Here is an 11,398-nt window from a genome sequence, read left to right as displayed (position 1 = left end):
TTTTTTTTTTTTTTTTTTTTTATATATATAAACAATTGGTCTTTGGTCCATATCTCATTTGAGGTCTTACATCTCAGTGTTTAAGCTTACACACGAGATGACGAATCTCATTTGCATCTTTTAAATTGATTCTGGTCAATTCTGCGTGGTTGATTGGGTAAAAGGTTTGGAGTTCTTGGTTCATACCTATTACGAAAGGTAAAGGGGTTTCAAAATTCTCATATTTTGATTGGTTCTCATAGTGTTGATGACTATCTTTCATTCGTTGTGTTGTGTCCCTTCACGAGTTTAAACAAAGACATGAAAGTCTGATTGTTGGGAGAGACTTTAAAGATTTTAAAATTAATTTAAAATCTTAAAAGCCAAAATTTTACCAATCATGCTTTTTTTGCTTTATTATTTTTAACAGCCATAAAAGTCTAACTGCCCATTTTTTAAGTTTGTATGTACAAATTTTTAAAGTCACAAATGTGAGGCTTTTTTGGCTGTAAAAAAATAAATAATAATAAATTGTAGTTAATTTTTCTCTTTCTTATTTTCCATGATGATTGAAACATTCTTTTTCAATCTATGTATAATATATCACAAATATATTATACTTCACTAAAAATAGAATTTTTATTTCTGTTATTTTGAGATCTATTTTTCATAATTTTTTTTTGCATCAACAACCATTATACACATAATCAATTATGTCATATCTTTATATTAATTTGTTGAAAATATTTATCTATTCATTTTTATGAATTTTTGTATTTTTTTTAAAAAAATTCATTATATTGCCACATAAATTTATTTTTAGCATAACTTATATTTTTATGAAAAACATACAATAAAAGTAACAGTCATGTTAAAGTCACAATTAACCTGCTGTTACCAACCAGAGATGTTTCAATATGAGGTTTTGCACGGTTGATTACTTTATTCGGTAGGTTGGAATTTTAAGATTCAATTATTTTGGTCCAACTGGTAAGCACAAGTATTAAAGATTAGTTTAACAAGGTTTTAAGAACGTTAATAACATAAATTAATGCAGAATCTTGAAAGATGGGCGCAGCTGTGGTCAACATTGTTTAGATTAAGTAGTTGATTTTGTTTTCTGGATAATTTCACTAGCATACATGTTCTGTTATTCCACTAATCTGAAGAAGATTGTTTCTTGGGAGTGCACGGGATGACGAGGTTTGCTTGTTTGCTCCTCTTTACCATGCTCTTGTTTACCATGCTTCTAAGTTTTAGCTATGCAGGGATAACCACAGAGAGTCCCTTGTCAATAGGACAACAAACTCTCAGCTCCTCTAATGGTGTTTATGAATTGAGCTCTCTGGCCTGCTTCCTCAAGTTTTTTCTTCTAGCCAATAAAAACAATTCACTCTCAAGTCTCTTATGCTGATACTCGTCGCTCCATTCTATCCCCGTATCGTCTGGATCTGCTTCCTGCTTGGCTATCAACTCAACTTCCGCCTTATATCCGTTTGGTGTTCCACGGTGACGAGTCATTGGGTCCTTCAACCTACTTCACTGGTCCTCGACCTGTGGGGTTTCTTCAACCGGTTCCAATGTGTATGTGGTCTCACAACTTATGTTAAATTTGAGGGAGAAGCACTTAAGCCCAGATTTTGGGAGTTGGATTCCGCCATCCTTCCATGAGTAGTATCTCGGTCTCGATTTTGGGGGTATTACTATTAGAGTCATGCACTGCAAGTGTTCGGTAAAATGCTTGAACGAGATTTAACATAGTCTACAGTTTAAGAACTTGTTGATGTGAAGTGAAGTGTCAATCTGGTTAACATTTTAAACTGTGTTGTAAGATTAAATACAACAACTTCAGAAACCAATAAGAAGGATTTGATTGATTAATTAATATCCTCATCACTGGATTTATTCATGTAATCACCTGAGTGTGGATGTTTATCTTTTTCAGATTCTGGACTCAAAGAGGTGGTAAGGACATGGAAACTACACAATATTTCAATCGGCTGTGATTCTTCAAGTCAGGCTAAAAATTCTCATCTTTTTGTTTAATGTATCTTTTTGACCGGTTCAAATGTTCTATGTTTCAAATGTTGATTGGGTGAAAACTAAAGTTTGGACCTCTTCGTGGAAATTACACAAGTCTTGAAATTTCTTTGGTATTGTTAGATAAAGTTTCAGGTAGGACGGAGTTTAAAGATAGCAATGTCACGTTTCAATATAGGAACCTGAAAGGCAACTCTAATTGCCCCATTTGGTATTTTTAGTTGGTTCCAATAACTTTATAAAACCACTGTTTTTGCAGAGGAATTGCAGCTTTGAATCAGTCAATATGTGAAGACTCTATATTGCTGACCTTATTTATGCTCATCTCTTGTGGTCAACATTGCTTATCTGTCCCAGAGTACAGTTCTTACAAGTCCCTGAGTTTTGCTTGTCCTGGTTTACTTTCTCACCTTCACCTCTTAAACTAATGCTGAAAAATCTGACTGACTCATATTTTCATCGCATGTCTATCTTCATTGGTTCTAGGGTCAACTTAAATGGTTGATTGGGGTTAAAAGGTTAAACTCCTCCGTTGAAAACTGGCAAACATAAAAATCAAAATTATTATTATTGTTATTATTATAGAAGGTATAAGTTAATTGTGAATGAAGTAATGGAGAATTTGGAAACATAACTGTGGTGTGGTCAACATTGTTTTTAGGCGCTTTATTATAGTCCTCACAAGTCCCTGACTTTGGTTTAGTGACCTACTTTCTTGTTAACTAAAGAATACATTGTTTGTTAAATTTATCTGAAGAAGATAGTTCTTGGAGACACATGGGGAAGAAGAGGACCGTGTTCTTTGCTTATTTACTCTTCTTTACCATCCTTTTAAGTTTTACTAATGCAGGAATAACGACAGAAAGTCCTTTGTCAGTAGGACAAACTCTCAGCTCCTCTAATGGAGTTTATGAATTGGGGTTCTTCAGTCCTAATAATTCGCAAAATCAGTATGTCGGAATATGGTTCAAGGGCATCATTCCGCAGGTGGTTGTGTGGGTGGCAAATAGAGAAAAGCCTGTTACAGACTCCACTGCAAATCTCGCTATCAGCAGCAATGGAAGCCTTGTGTTATCTAATGGCAAACATGACGTTGTGTGGTCAACGGGAGAAGTTTTTGCATCGAACGGCTGTCGTGCAGAGCTTAGAGACAACGGAAATCTAGTTGTCATAGAAAATGTTTCAGGAAAAACTGTATGGGAAAGCTTTGAGCATCTTGGTGATACTCTGCTCCCTTTCTCGGCCCTCATGTATAATCTCGCCAGCGGTGAGAAGCGGGTGTTGAGTTCTTGGAAAAGTTCCACCAATCCATCGCCTGGCGAATTTGTAGGTCAGATTACACCACAAGTGCCATCACAGTTGCTTATTACGAGAGGCCTGTCACCTTACTATAGAACCGGTCCATGGGCTAAAACAAGGTTCACAGGTATACCGCTAATGGATGACACATACACAAGTCCATTCAACCTTCAGCATGATGCAAATGGTTCAGGATTCTTTACTTATGTTGATAGAAACTTCAAACTTTCACGTATAGTCTTAACATCAGAGGGATCAATGAAGAGGTTTCGGCATAATGGAACAGATTGGGAATTAAGTTACAAGGCTCCAGCCAATTCATGCGATCTTTACGGTGTATGTGGACCATTTGGGTTGTGTGTTATGTCAGTACCTTTAAAGTGTGAATGCTTTAAAGGCTTTGTTCCTCATTCCACTGAGGAGTGGGAAAGAGGAAACTGGAGTGGTGGTTGTGTGAGGCGTACTGAACTATATTGTCAAGGAAGATTTACTGGAAAAGATGTAAACGTTTTCCATCCTGTTGCCAACATAAAGCTTCCAGACTTTTACGAATACGCAAGTTCTGTGGATGCAGAAGAATGCTACCAAAGTTGCCTGCACAATTGTTCCTGCTTGGCTTTTGCTTATATCCATGGAATAGGGTGCTTATTGTGGAACCAGGATCTCATGGACGCAGTGAAATTTTCTGCAGGAGGTGAAATTCTTTCCATTCGCCTTGCACGTTCAGAACTAGGTATGGCTTAATGATAACACGAAAGAGCTACTTAATCAATTTTACATTTTTATCTTCAACTCCATTAATAGTGTTCTATTTGGTAGCAGCATGGCTTATTCTTTAATTGGTTTTTGTTATTTTGTATCAGGTGTGAATAAGTTCAAGAAAACCATTGTTGCTAGTGTTTTGAGCTTTTCTCTTTTTGTGATATTGGCTTCTGCTGCGTTTGGTTTCTGGAGATACAGAGTGAAACATAATGGTACACACTGACGATCTTTCTATCCCTCCATCGTTTGTTGTTGTTTGTTTATCTATTTGCTTGCCAACAAAACGATTGTAGGGTGTAATATATCGACAACTAAAAATCGAAAAACAGATTTTTTCACAATGAAAACCTACACTAAATCGATGCACTCAGTTATGTTTTTACATTCAGCATGTGTTCTTTTTGGTTATCTTGGTTTTGGCTTGTTTCAAAATATCTGAATATGCTTCAAAAGATGTTCAGCACTAACACACGAATTCTTGCTCAAATTTCAGCTCATATATCAAAGCATGCATGGAGGAATGATCTGACACTACAAGATGTCTCAGGTTTAGTGTTCTATGACATAAATACCATTCAAAATGCCACCAATAATTTCAGTCTATCAAACAAACTCGGACAAGGTGGATTTGGTTCGGTTTACAAGGTCAGAAACCTTTACATCGTCTTTGTTCTTCTCATTTCTCTATTTTCTTGAGATGACATGTGCAACATGTTTCAGGGAAAAATGCAAGATGGGAAAGAAATCGCAGTAAAACGGCTTTCTAGCAGCTCTGGACAGGGCAAGGAGGAATTCATGAATGAAATAGTACTCATCTCAAAACTCCAACATAGAAACTTAGTCCGGGTTTTGGGATGCTGCATCGAAGGAGAAGAGAAGCTACTGATTTATGAGTTTATGTTGAACAAAAGCCTAGATACTTTTATCTTTGGTGAGTCACTTCTGGCACGTCTATTTAGCAGCTTTTTCTCTCAATGTGGAACTTCTTATCTGATTTCTTCTACACGGTATTGTTGCTTAGATACAAGAAGAAGGCTCGAGCTTGATTGGCCAAAGAGATTTGAAATCATTCAAGGTATTGCCCGTGGACTTCTCTATCTCCATCGTGACTCACGCCTCAAGGTAATTCACCGAGACCTGAAGGTCAGCAACATTCTTCTGGACGAGAGAATGAATCCCAAGATATCAGATTTTGGATTGGCTCGTATGTATCAGGGAACCCAATATCAGGACAATACTCGCAGGGTTGTAGGAACTCTGTAAGAGCCTGTCTTTAATAACATGCTTGACAAGATTCATTCATTGTCATGTTAGTCAAATATTAAACTGGGTGATATGATACTATTTGATTTTTGAACAGAGGATACATGTCTCCTGAGTATGCATGGACTGGAGTATTCTCTGAGAAATCAGACATCTATAGCTTTGGAGTTCTACTGTTAGAAATCATCAGCGGGGAGAAGATCTCACGGTTCAGCTATGGTGAAGAAGGAAAAACACTTCTTGCATATGTAAGTTAATTCTTAAGGTTTTGGTACAATTACAAGTATTTTTAAAGAGGTTCTTTTTCTGATACTCTTGAGATATGAAACTAAAAAAAAACAGGCATGGGAATCTTGGTGTCAAACCAAAGGAGTTGATCTTTTGGACCAAAGTGTTGCTAATACATGTCACCCGTCTGAAGTTGAAAGGTGCGTCCAGATTGGGCTGCTCTGTGTTCAACACCAACCTTCAGACAGACCCAACACACTTGAGTTGCTGTCTATGCTCTCCACAACATCTGTTCTTCCATCACCAAAACAACCCACATTTGCATTGCACCCCAGAGATAATGAATCCGTGTCTAAGGATTTGACCACTGTCAATGACATGACCCAATCTGTGATCCTTGGGCGTTAAGAAACGATGCAATCAACAATTTGTTGAAGTGATCAACTTTTTCATTTATTAATTATTCAAACTTACTTCATATAAGTTATTATGCTTAAAAATTAGTCGTATCTGTATTGATGAGAGTTTGAGTACTACTCTGTAGCGTAGACTCCCAGAGTATTGGTTAAACGTGTTGGGTATGCAACCTTTCGTCTTCTCTCTGGTGACAGTGAGACACGCCAATGTTGTTTGAGTTGGGTTTGGGGACAGTAGGGTCGAACCTCTGAACGTTTTGGGTATGCATTGGTGTGTTCGTTGAAATGTCTGAACGAGATTTAACATGAGACTATTCATAGTCTGCAGTTTAAGAAAATTTAAACTGTGTTGACATATGATCTAAGATGTTTATCTTTCGCAGGTTCTGGACTGAAAGAGCTGGAAACGACATGGAAACTACACAATCTGAGGTCAACTGACATGTGATTAATTGGGTAACGTATTGGATTCTTTAACAGTCTTGAAAATTCTCATCTTTTTGATTGATGCAGAGTTTAGGTGCCTATCTTTGACTGGTTTTGGGCCAAAAGCTAACATGAAAATTACAATGTTACTATGTGAGATCAATGTTGATTGGACATCTTCGTTGAAAGTCCACAAAGTATTGAGTTTTTTTTTTTTTTTTTTTTTTTTTTTTTTTTTTTTTATTGGCTGACTTTGTTTTGTTTGTTTTCTTAAAGTCGTGTTGAAGAATCTGATTGACTCATATTCTCGTCATCTGACTGATTGCAGAGTGTAGATTTGTTTTTGTGACTTAGGTTCTTGTTAACTTAAGAATATAGTTTTTTCTTAAGGACTCAACGAGAATCATGCTCATAAACTGTTCGGTAAAATGCCTGAAAGAGGTGTTAGGTTTCAAAGCTGATTAGATCATCTGGGTGTCTGCACCCTGCAATATCAGATAAAGTAGCGGATTATGTATATAGCAAATGGGTACCAAATAAAGATCTGATTACAGCTCTAGTCCTGGTTCAAGAGAGCTGTTTTTGGTACCAAAGAAAGATCTGATTACTGAACGTTTATGTACCATTCACAGGTTCTGGAGCTGGGCAAGGACACGTTACCAACACATCATTTTAAGCACAGGTCAAGCTGAAAAAATCTCATCTTTTGTATTGATGCAGAATATAGATGCCTACCTTTGACTGGTTCTCGGTGAAAATGAGTAAATGACAATTCTTTCAAGTGTTAAATATTCAACGTTGGTATGTGAGGCCAAGAAAAAAGTTTGGACTTTTATTTTTCGTTTTTGTCAACAAGAAGGTTTGACTTCTAGGTGATTTGTTATGTATTACTAAGTTTTCTGGAACATCAATGCAGTCTGGTCAACATTGTCTATATGTTGCTTGAGAATAGTTTAACAAGTCTCTTGTTCACATGTTCGTTCCTTAAATTGATTGCAAGAAAATATTTCTTGTGGATACAAACAAACACATATGGGAGCTAAGAAGATCATGTTCTTTGTTTTTTTGCTCTTGTTTATAACCTTTTTAAGTTTTAGCTATGCAGAGATAACCAAAGAGCGTCCTTTGTCAATAGGACAAACTCTCAGCTCCCCTAATGGAGTGTATGAATTGGGGTTCTTTAGTCCTAATAACTCTCAGAATCAGTATGTTGGCATCTGGTTCAAGGGCATCATTCCTCAGGTGGTTGTGTGGGTGGCTAATAGAGAAAAACCTGTTACAGACTCCACTGCAAATCTCTCAGTCAGCAGCAATGGAAGTCTTCTGTTACTTAGCGGCAAACATGGCGTTGTGTGGTCCATGGGAGAAATCTCTGCAACTAATGGGTCTCGTGCAGAGCTTACAGACAACGGAAATCTAGTTGTCATAGACAATGTTTCTGGAAGAACTCTATGGGAAAGCTTTGAGTATCTTGGTGATACTATGCTCCCTTTCTCAACCTTGATGTATAATCTCACCACAGGTGAGAAACGGGTGTTAACTTCTTGGAAAAGTGAAAACGATCCTTCGCCTGGTGACTTTGTGGTTCAGATTACAACGCAAGTACCATCACAGGTGCTCATTATGAGAGGCTCAGATCCTTATTGGAGAAGCGGTCCATGGGCTAAAACAAGGTTCACCGGTATACCGCTAATGGATAATTCATATACAAGTCCATTCGGAGTTCAGCAGGATACAAACGGGTCTGCATCCTTCACTTATCTAGAAACAAACTCCAGACGTTCAAGGATAATGATAACACCAGAGGGCTTACTGAAGATTTATCAGCAGAGTGAGACTGACTGGGAGTTAGATTTTGAAGCTCCAGACGATGATTGTGAAAGGTACGGTGTGTGTGGACCTTTTGGTTTTTGTGTTGAGTCAGTACCTCCGAAGTGTAATTGCTTCAAAGGGTTTGTACCAAAATCCTCTGAGGAGTGGAGAAGAGGAAATTGGACTAATGGTTGTAAGAGGCGTACCGAACTACATTGTCAAGGAAACTCTACTGGAAAGGATGCAAACGGTTTCCATACTGTTCCCAACATAAAGCTTCCAGACTTGTATGAATTTGAAACTTTTTTGGACGCTGAAGAATGCCAGCAAAGTTGCCTCCAGAATTGTTCTTGCTTGGCTTTTGCTTATATCAATGGAATAGGGTGCTTAATGTGGAACCAAGACCTAATAGACACTGTGCAGTTATCTCCAGGAGGAGAAATTATTTCCATTCGTCTTGCACGTTCTGAACTAGGTATGGCTTAAAAGATAACAGGAAAGAGCTCTATCTTCCACTCCAATGATACTGTTCTCTTTAGTAGCAGCGTGGCGTAATGTTTATTTTTCTTTTCGTCTTATAAACCTCAGTTGGAAATGAGCGTAACAAGATCATTACTGCTAGTATTGTGAGCCTTTCTCTTTTTGTGATAATGGCTTCTGCTGCGTTTGGTTTCTGGAGATACAGAGTGAAACAAAATGGTAACGTATTGATGACTTCGTTATCTCTATATTGATCCCTTGTTGTTTATTTACAGTATTCAATTTCTTGCTAATGGTAACACACTGATGACCTTATTATCCATTCTTGATACTCTTGTTTCAGCTAATATATCAAAAGATGCTGCTTCCCAAGATACATGGAGGAATGATCTGAAACCACAAGATGTCCCAGGTTTAAATTTCTTTGAGATAAATGCCATTCAAACTGCCACCAATAATTTCAGTCTCACAAATAAACTCGGACAAGGTGGATTTGGCCCGGTTTATAAGGTCAGAGAATTTTTAACCTCTGTGCTGTGCTCTTTTCTATTCTTTGATTATTCTCTCCAGATGACCTTCTGCAATCTGTTTCAGGGAAAGCTGCAAGATGGTAAAGAAATTGCTGTAAAACGGCTTTCTAGCAGCTCCGGTCAGGGCAAAGAAGAGTTCATGAATGAAATAGTACTCATCTCAAAACTACAACATAAAAACTTAGTTCGGATTTTGGGATGTTGCATTGAAGGAGAAGAGAAGCTCTTAATTTATGAGTTCATGTTGAACAAAAGCCTTGATACTTTTCTCTTTGGTGAGTCCTTACTGTCAGCAGCTTTTTGTCTACGTGGAACTGTCTTATCTGATTGTTTTTTACGCTGTATTGTTTGCTTAGATTCAAGAAAAAAGCTTGAGATTGACTGGCCAAAGAGATTTGATATCATTCAAGGTATTGCTCGTGGAATTCACTACCTCCACCGTGACTCACACCTCAAGGTAATTCACCGAGATCTGAAAGTTAGCAACATTCTTCTGGACGAGAAGATGAATCCAAAGATATCAGATTTTGGATTGGCTCGGATGTATCAGGGAACTGAATATCAGGACAATACTCGCAGGGTTGTAGGAACTCTGTAAGACTCTCTAATTTCAAAAACATGCTTAACCAGATTCATAGTTGTAATCATATATTAATCTTGGGTGAAACTATTTAATGTTTTCACAGAGGATATATGGCTCCTGAGTATGCATGGACTGGGATGTTTCTCTGAGAGGTCAGACATCTACAGCTTCGGAGTTCTGCTATTGGAAATCATCAGCGGAGAGAAGATCTCAAGGTTCAGCTATGGCGAAGAAGGAAAAAATCTTATGGCATATGTAAGTTAGACTTCAGGTTTTCACACACTTGCGGTTTCTTGCTTTTATATTTTTAAAGATCTGAAACTGAACAACAGGCGTGGGAATCTTGGTGTGGAACTGGAGGAGTTGATCTTCTTGATCAAGCACTTGCTGATTCATGTCACCCGGTAGAAGTTGAGAGATGTGTTCAGATAGGTTTGCTCTGTGTCCAACACCAAACTGCAGACAGACCCAATACACTTGAGTTGCTGTCTATGCTCACCACAACATCAGATCTTCCACCACCAAAACAACCCACATTTGTAGTGAACACAATGGATGAAGAATCACCGTCTAAGAGGTTGATCACTGTCAATGAGATAACACAGTCTGTAATCCTAGGACGGTGAGAAATCATGTGATGTTAAAAGACTATTTCATTAAGTAAATAGAGAAAATTACTATGGCTAAAACTTCCATCATTCTAGAAACACTAATCAGATAATAGATTCTTCATTTCATCTTCCATGTAAGCCAAAATCGAATTCTTCACATCCAAGTTTTTCTCCTCCAACATCCGAACTTCGTTTTCTAGAAACTCCTTCTCTGAAACTAAACTCCTTAATTCAGTGTCTTCACTATCACTCTGAAATCCAAAACACATCTTCACAAACTCTTCCCTGTTGTACCAAAAACTCCCATATCAATGCTTATTAAATCTAAATATATAGACAAAATCAAGAACAATGCAATCGATGTTTCACCGCTTCTCTGTTAGCCTTGTAATCAGCTCACTGTGCTCAGTTCTCAGGCGAGAAATCTCATCCTCCAATAGCTTCACATGGTTTCTTGAATCGGCTTTTTAAAGAACAAAACATAATGTGAGAATTAAAAAAAAAAAAAAAAAAAAAACAAAACTCAAATCAATAGGAAAATTTCAGGAAACCTGTAACGGAGATTAAACCGCTGATCTCGAACTGAGAAGCGAGGAACGATCTAGTAAGCTCAGCTTCCTTGAGAGAAAGATTCGATTCCATCTCAGAACAAGCTCCGATCTGTGATTCGATCTCTCTCGTCACCACAATGTTTGCTTCGATCTCCCGATTGACCTGTTTCATTCAATCACAGCTCAAAATTAAGCAAAAAGACGAGAAACCAAACCAGTGAAGAAGAAGATGAAGGGGAAGAGTGAAAACCTGATCAAGCATTTCCTTGAAAATGGAGATTTGACATAGAATCGCACCTGAATCCTCCATCTCCTCTCTCGGCTCTCAGCTCTCAGCTCTCAGATCTGTATCGCTTCCGCTTCTTTTCAAAATTCAAAATCAAAGTCAGTTAAGAGAGTTAGGGGAAAATAAATATCT

At 37.7% G+C, this 11,398-nt stretch overlaps 2 protein-coding genes and 1 pseudogene across 12 annotated transcripts; 2 read left to right on the top strand and 1 right to left on the bottom strand.

Moving 5' to 3' along the window:
- On the top strand, positions 840 to 7,576 carry LOC104752800 (G-type lectin S-receptor-like serine/threonine-protein kinase At1g61490). Of its 11 annotated transcripts, XR_002035909.1 has the most exons (12): positions 847 to 1,182; positions 1,248 to 1,711; positions 1,925 to 4,051; positions 4,182 to 4,292; positions 4,574 to 4,725; positions 4,801 to 5,011; positions 5,102 to 5,339; positions 5,441 to 5,591; positions 5,686 to 5,771; positions 6,371 to 6,443; positions 7,046 to 7,095; positions 7,519 to 7,576. XR_002035909.1 is itself a non-coding variant. In XM_010475052.2 (11 exons), the coding sequence occupies exons 3-11, from the start codon at positions 2,797 to 2,799 to the stop codon at positions 6,519 to 6,521; spliced, it is 2,274 nt and encodes a 757-aa protein (XP_010473354.1). In that variant the 5' UTR covers positions 846 to 1,182; positions 1,248 to 1,711; positions 1,925 to 2,796; the 3' UTR covers positions 6,522 to 6,589. The 11 variants fall into 11 exon arrangements, 10 of the variants coding, with proteins under 10 accessions (XP_019093648.1, XP_019093647.1, XP_019093644.1 ...); XM_010475052.2 differs by lacking the exons at positions 7,046 to 7,095; positions 7,519 to 7,576 and adding an exon at positions 6,501 to 6,589 and having other exon boundaries at positions 846 to 1,182; positions 6,371 to 6,419; XM_010475053.2 differs by lacking the exon at positions 7,519 to 7,576 and having other exon boundaries at positions 7,046 to 7,103.
- LOC104752801 lies at positions 6,529 to 10,507 on the top strand (annotated as a pseudogene).
- Positions 10,454 to 11,368, bottom strand: LOC104752803. Its single transcript, XM_010475054.1, has 4 exons — positions 11,231 to 11,368; positions 10,981 to 11,143; positions 10,799 to 10,892; positions 10,454 to 10,714 (listed from the first exon to the last, which is right to left on the bottom strand). Exons 1-4 carry the CDS (start codon positions 11,288 to 11,290, stop codon positions 10,528 to 10,530), a joined length of 504 nt encoding a protein of 167 aa, XP_010473356.1. The 5' UTR covers positions 11,291 to 11,368; the 3' UTR covers positions 10,454 to 10,527.

Source organism: Camelina sativa, chromosome 16 (genome assembly GCF_000633955.1).
Source record: "Camelina sativa cultivar DH55 chromosome 16, Cs, whole genome shotgun sequence".
Classification (NCBI taxonomy): domain Eukaryota; kingdom Viridiplantae; phylum Streptophyta; class Magnoliopsida; order Brassicales; family Brassicaceae; genus Camelina; species Camelina sativa.
This window is presented reverse-complemented; position numbering and strand designations above follow the sequence as displayed.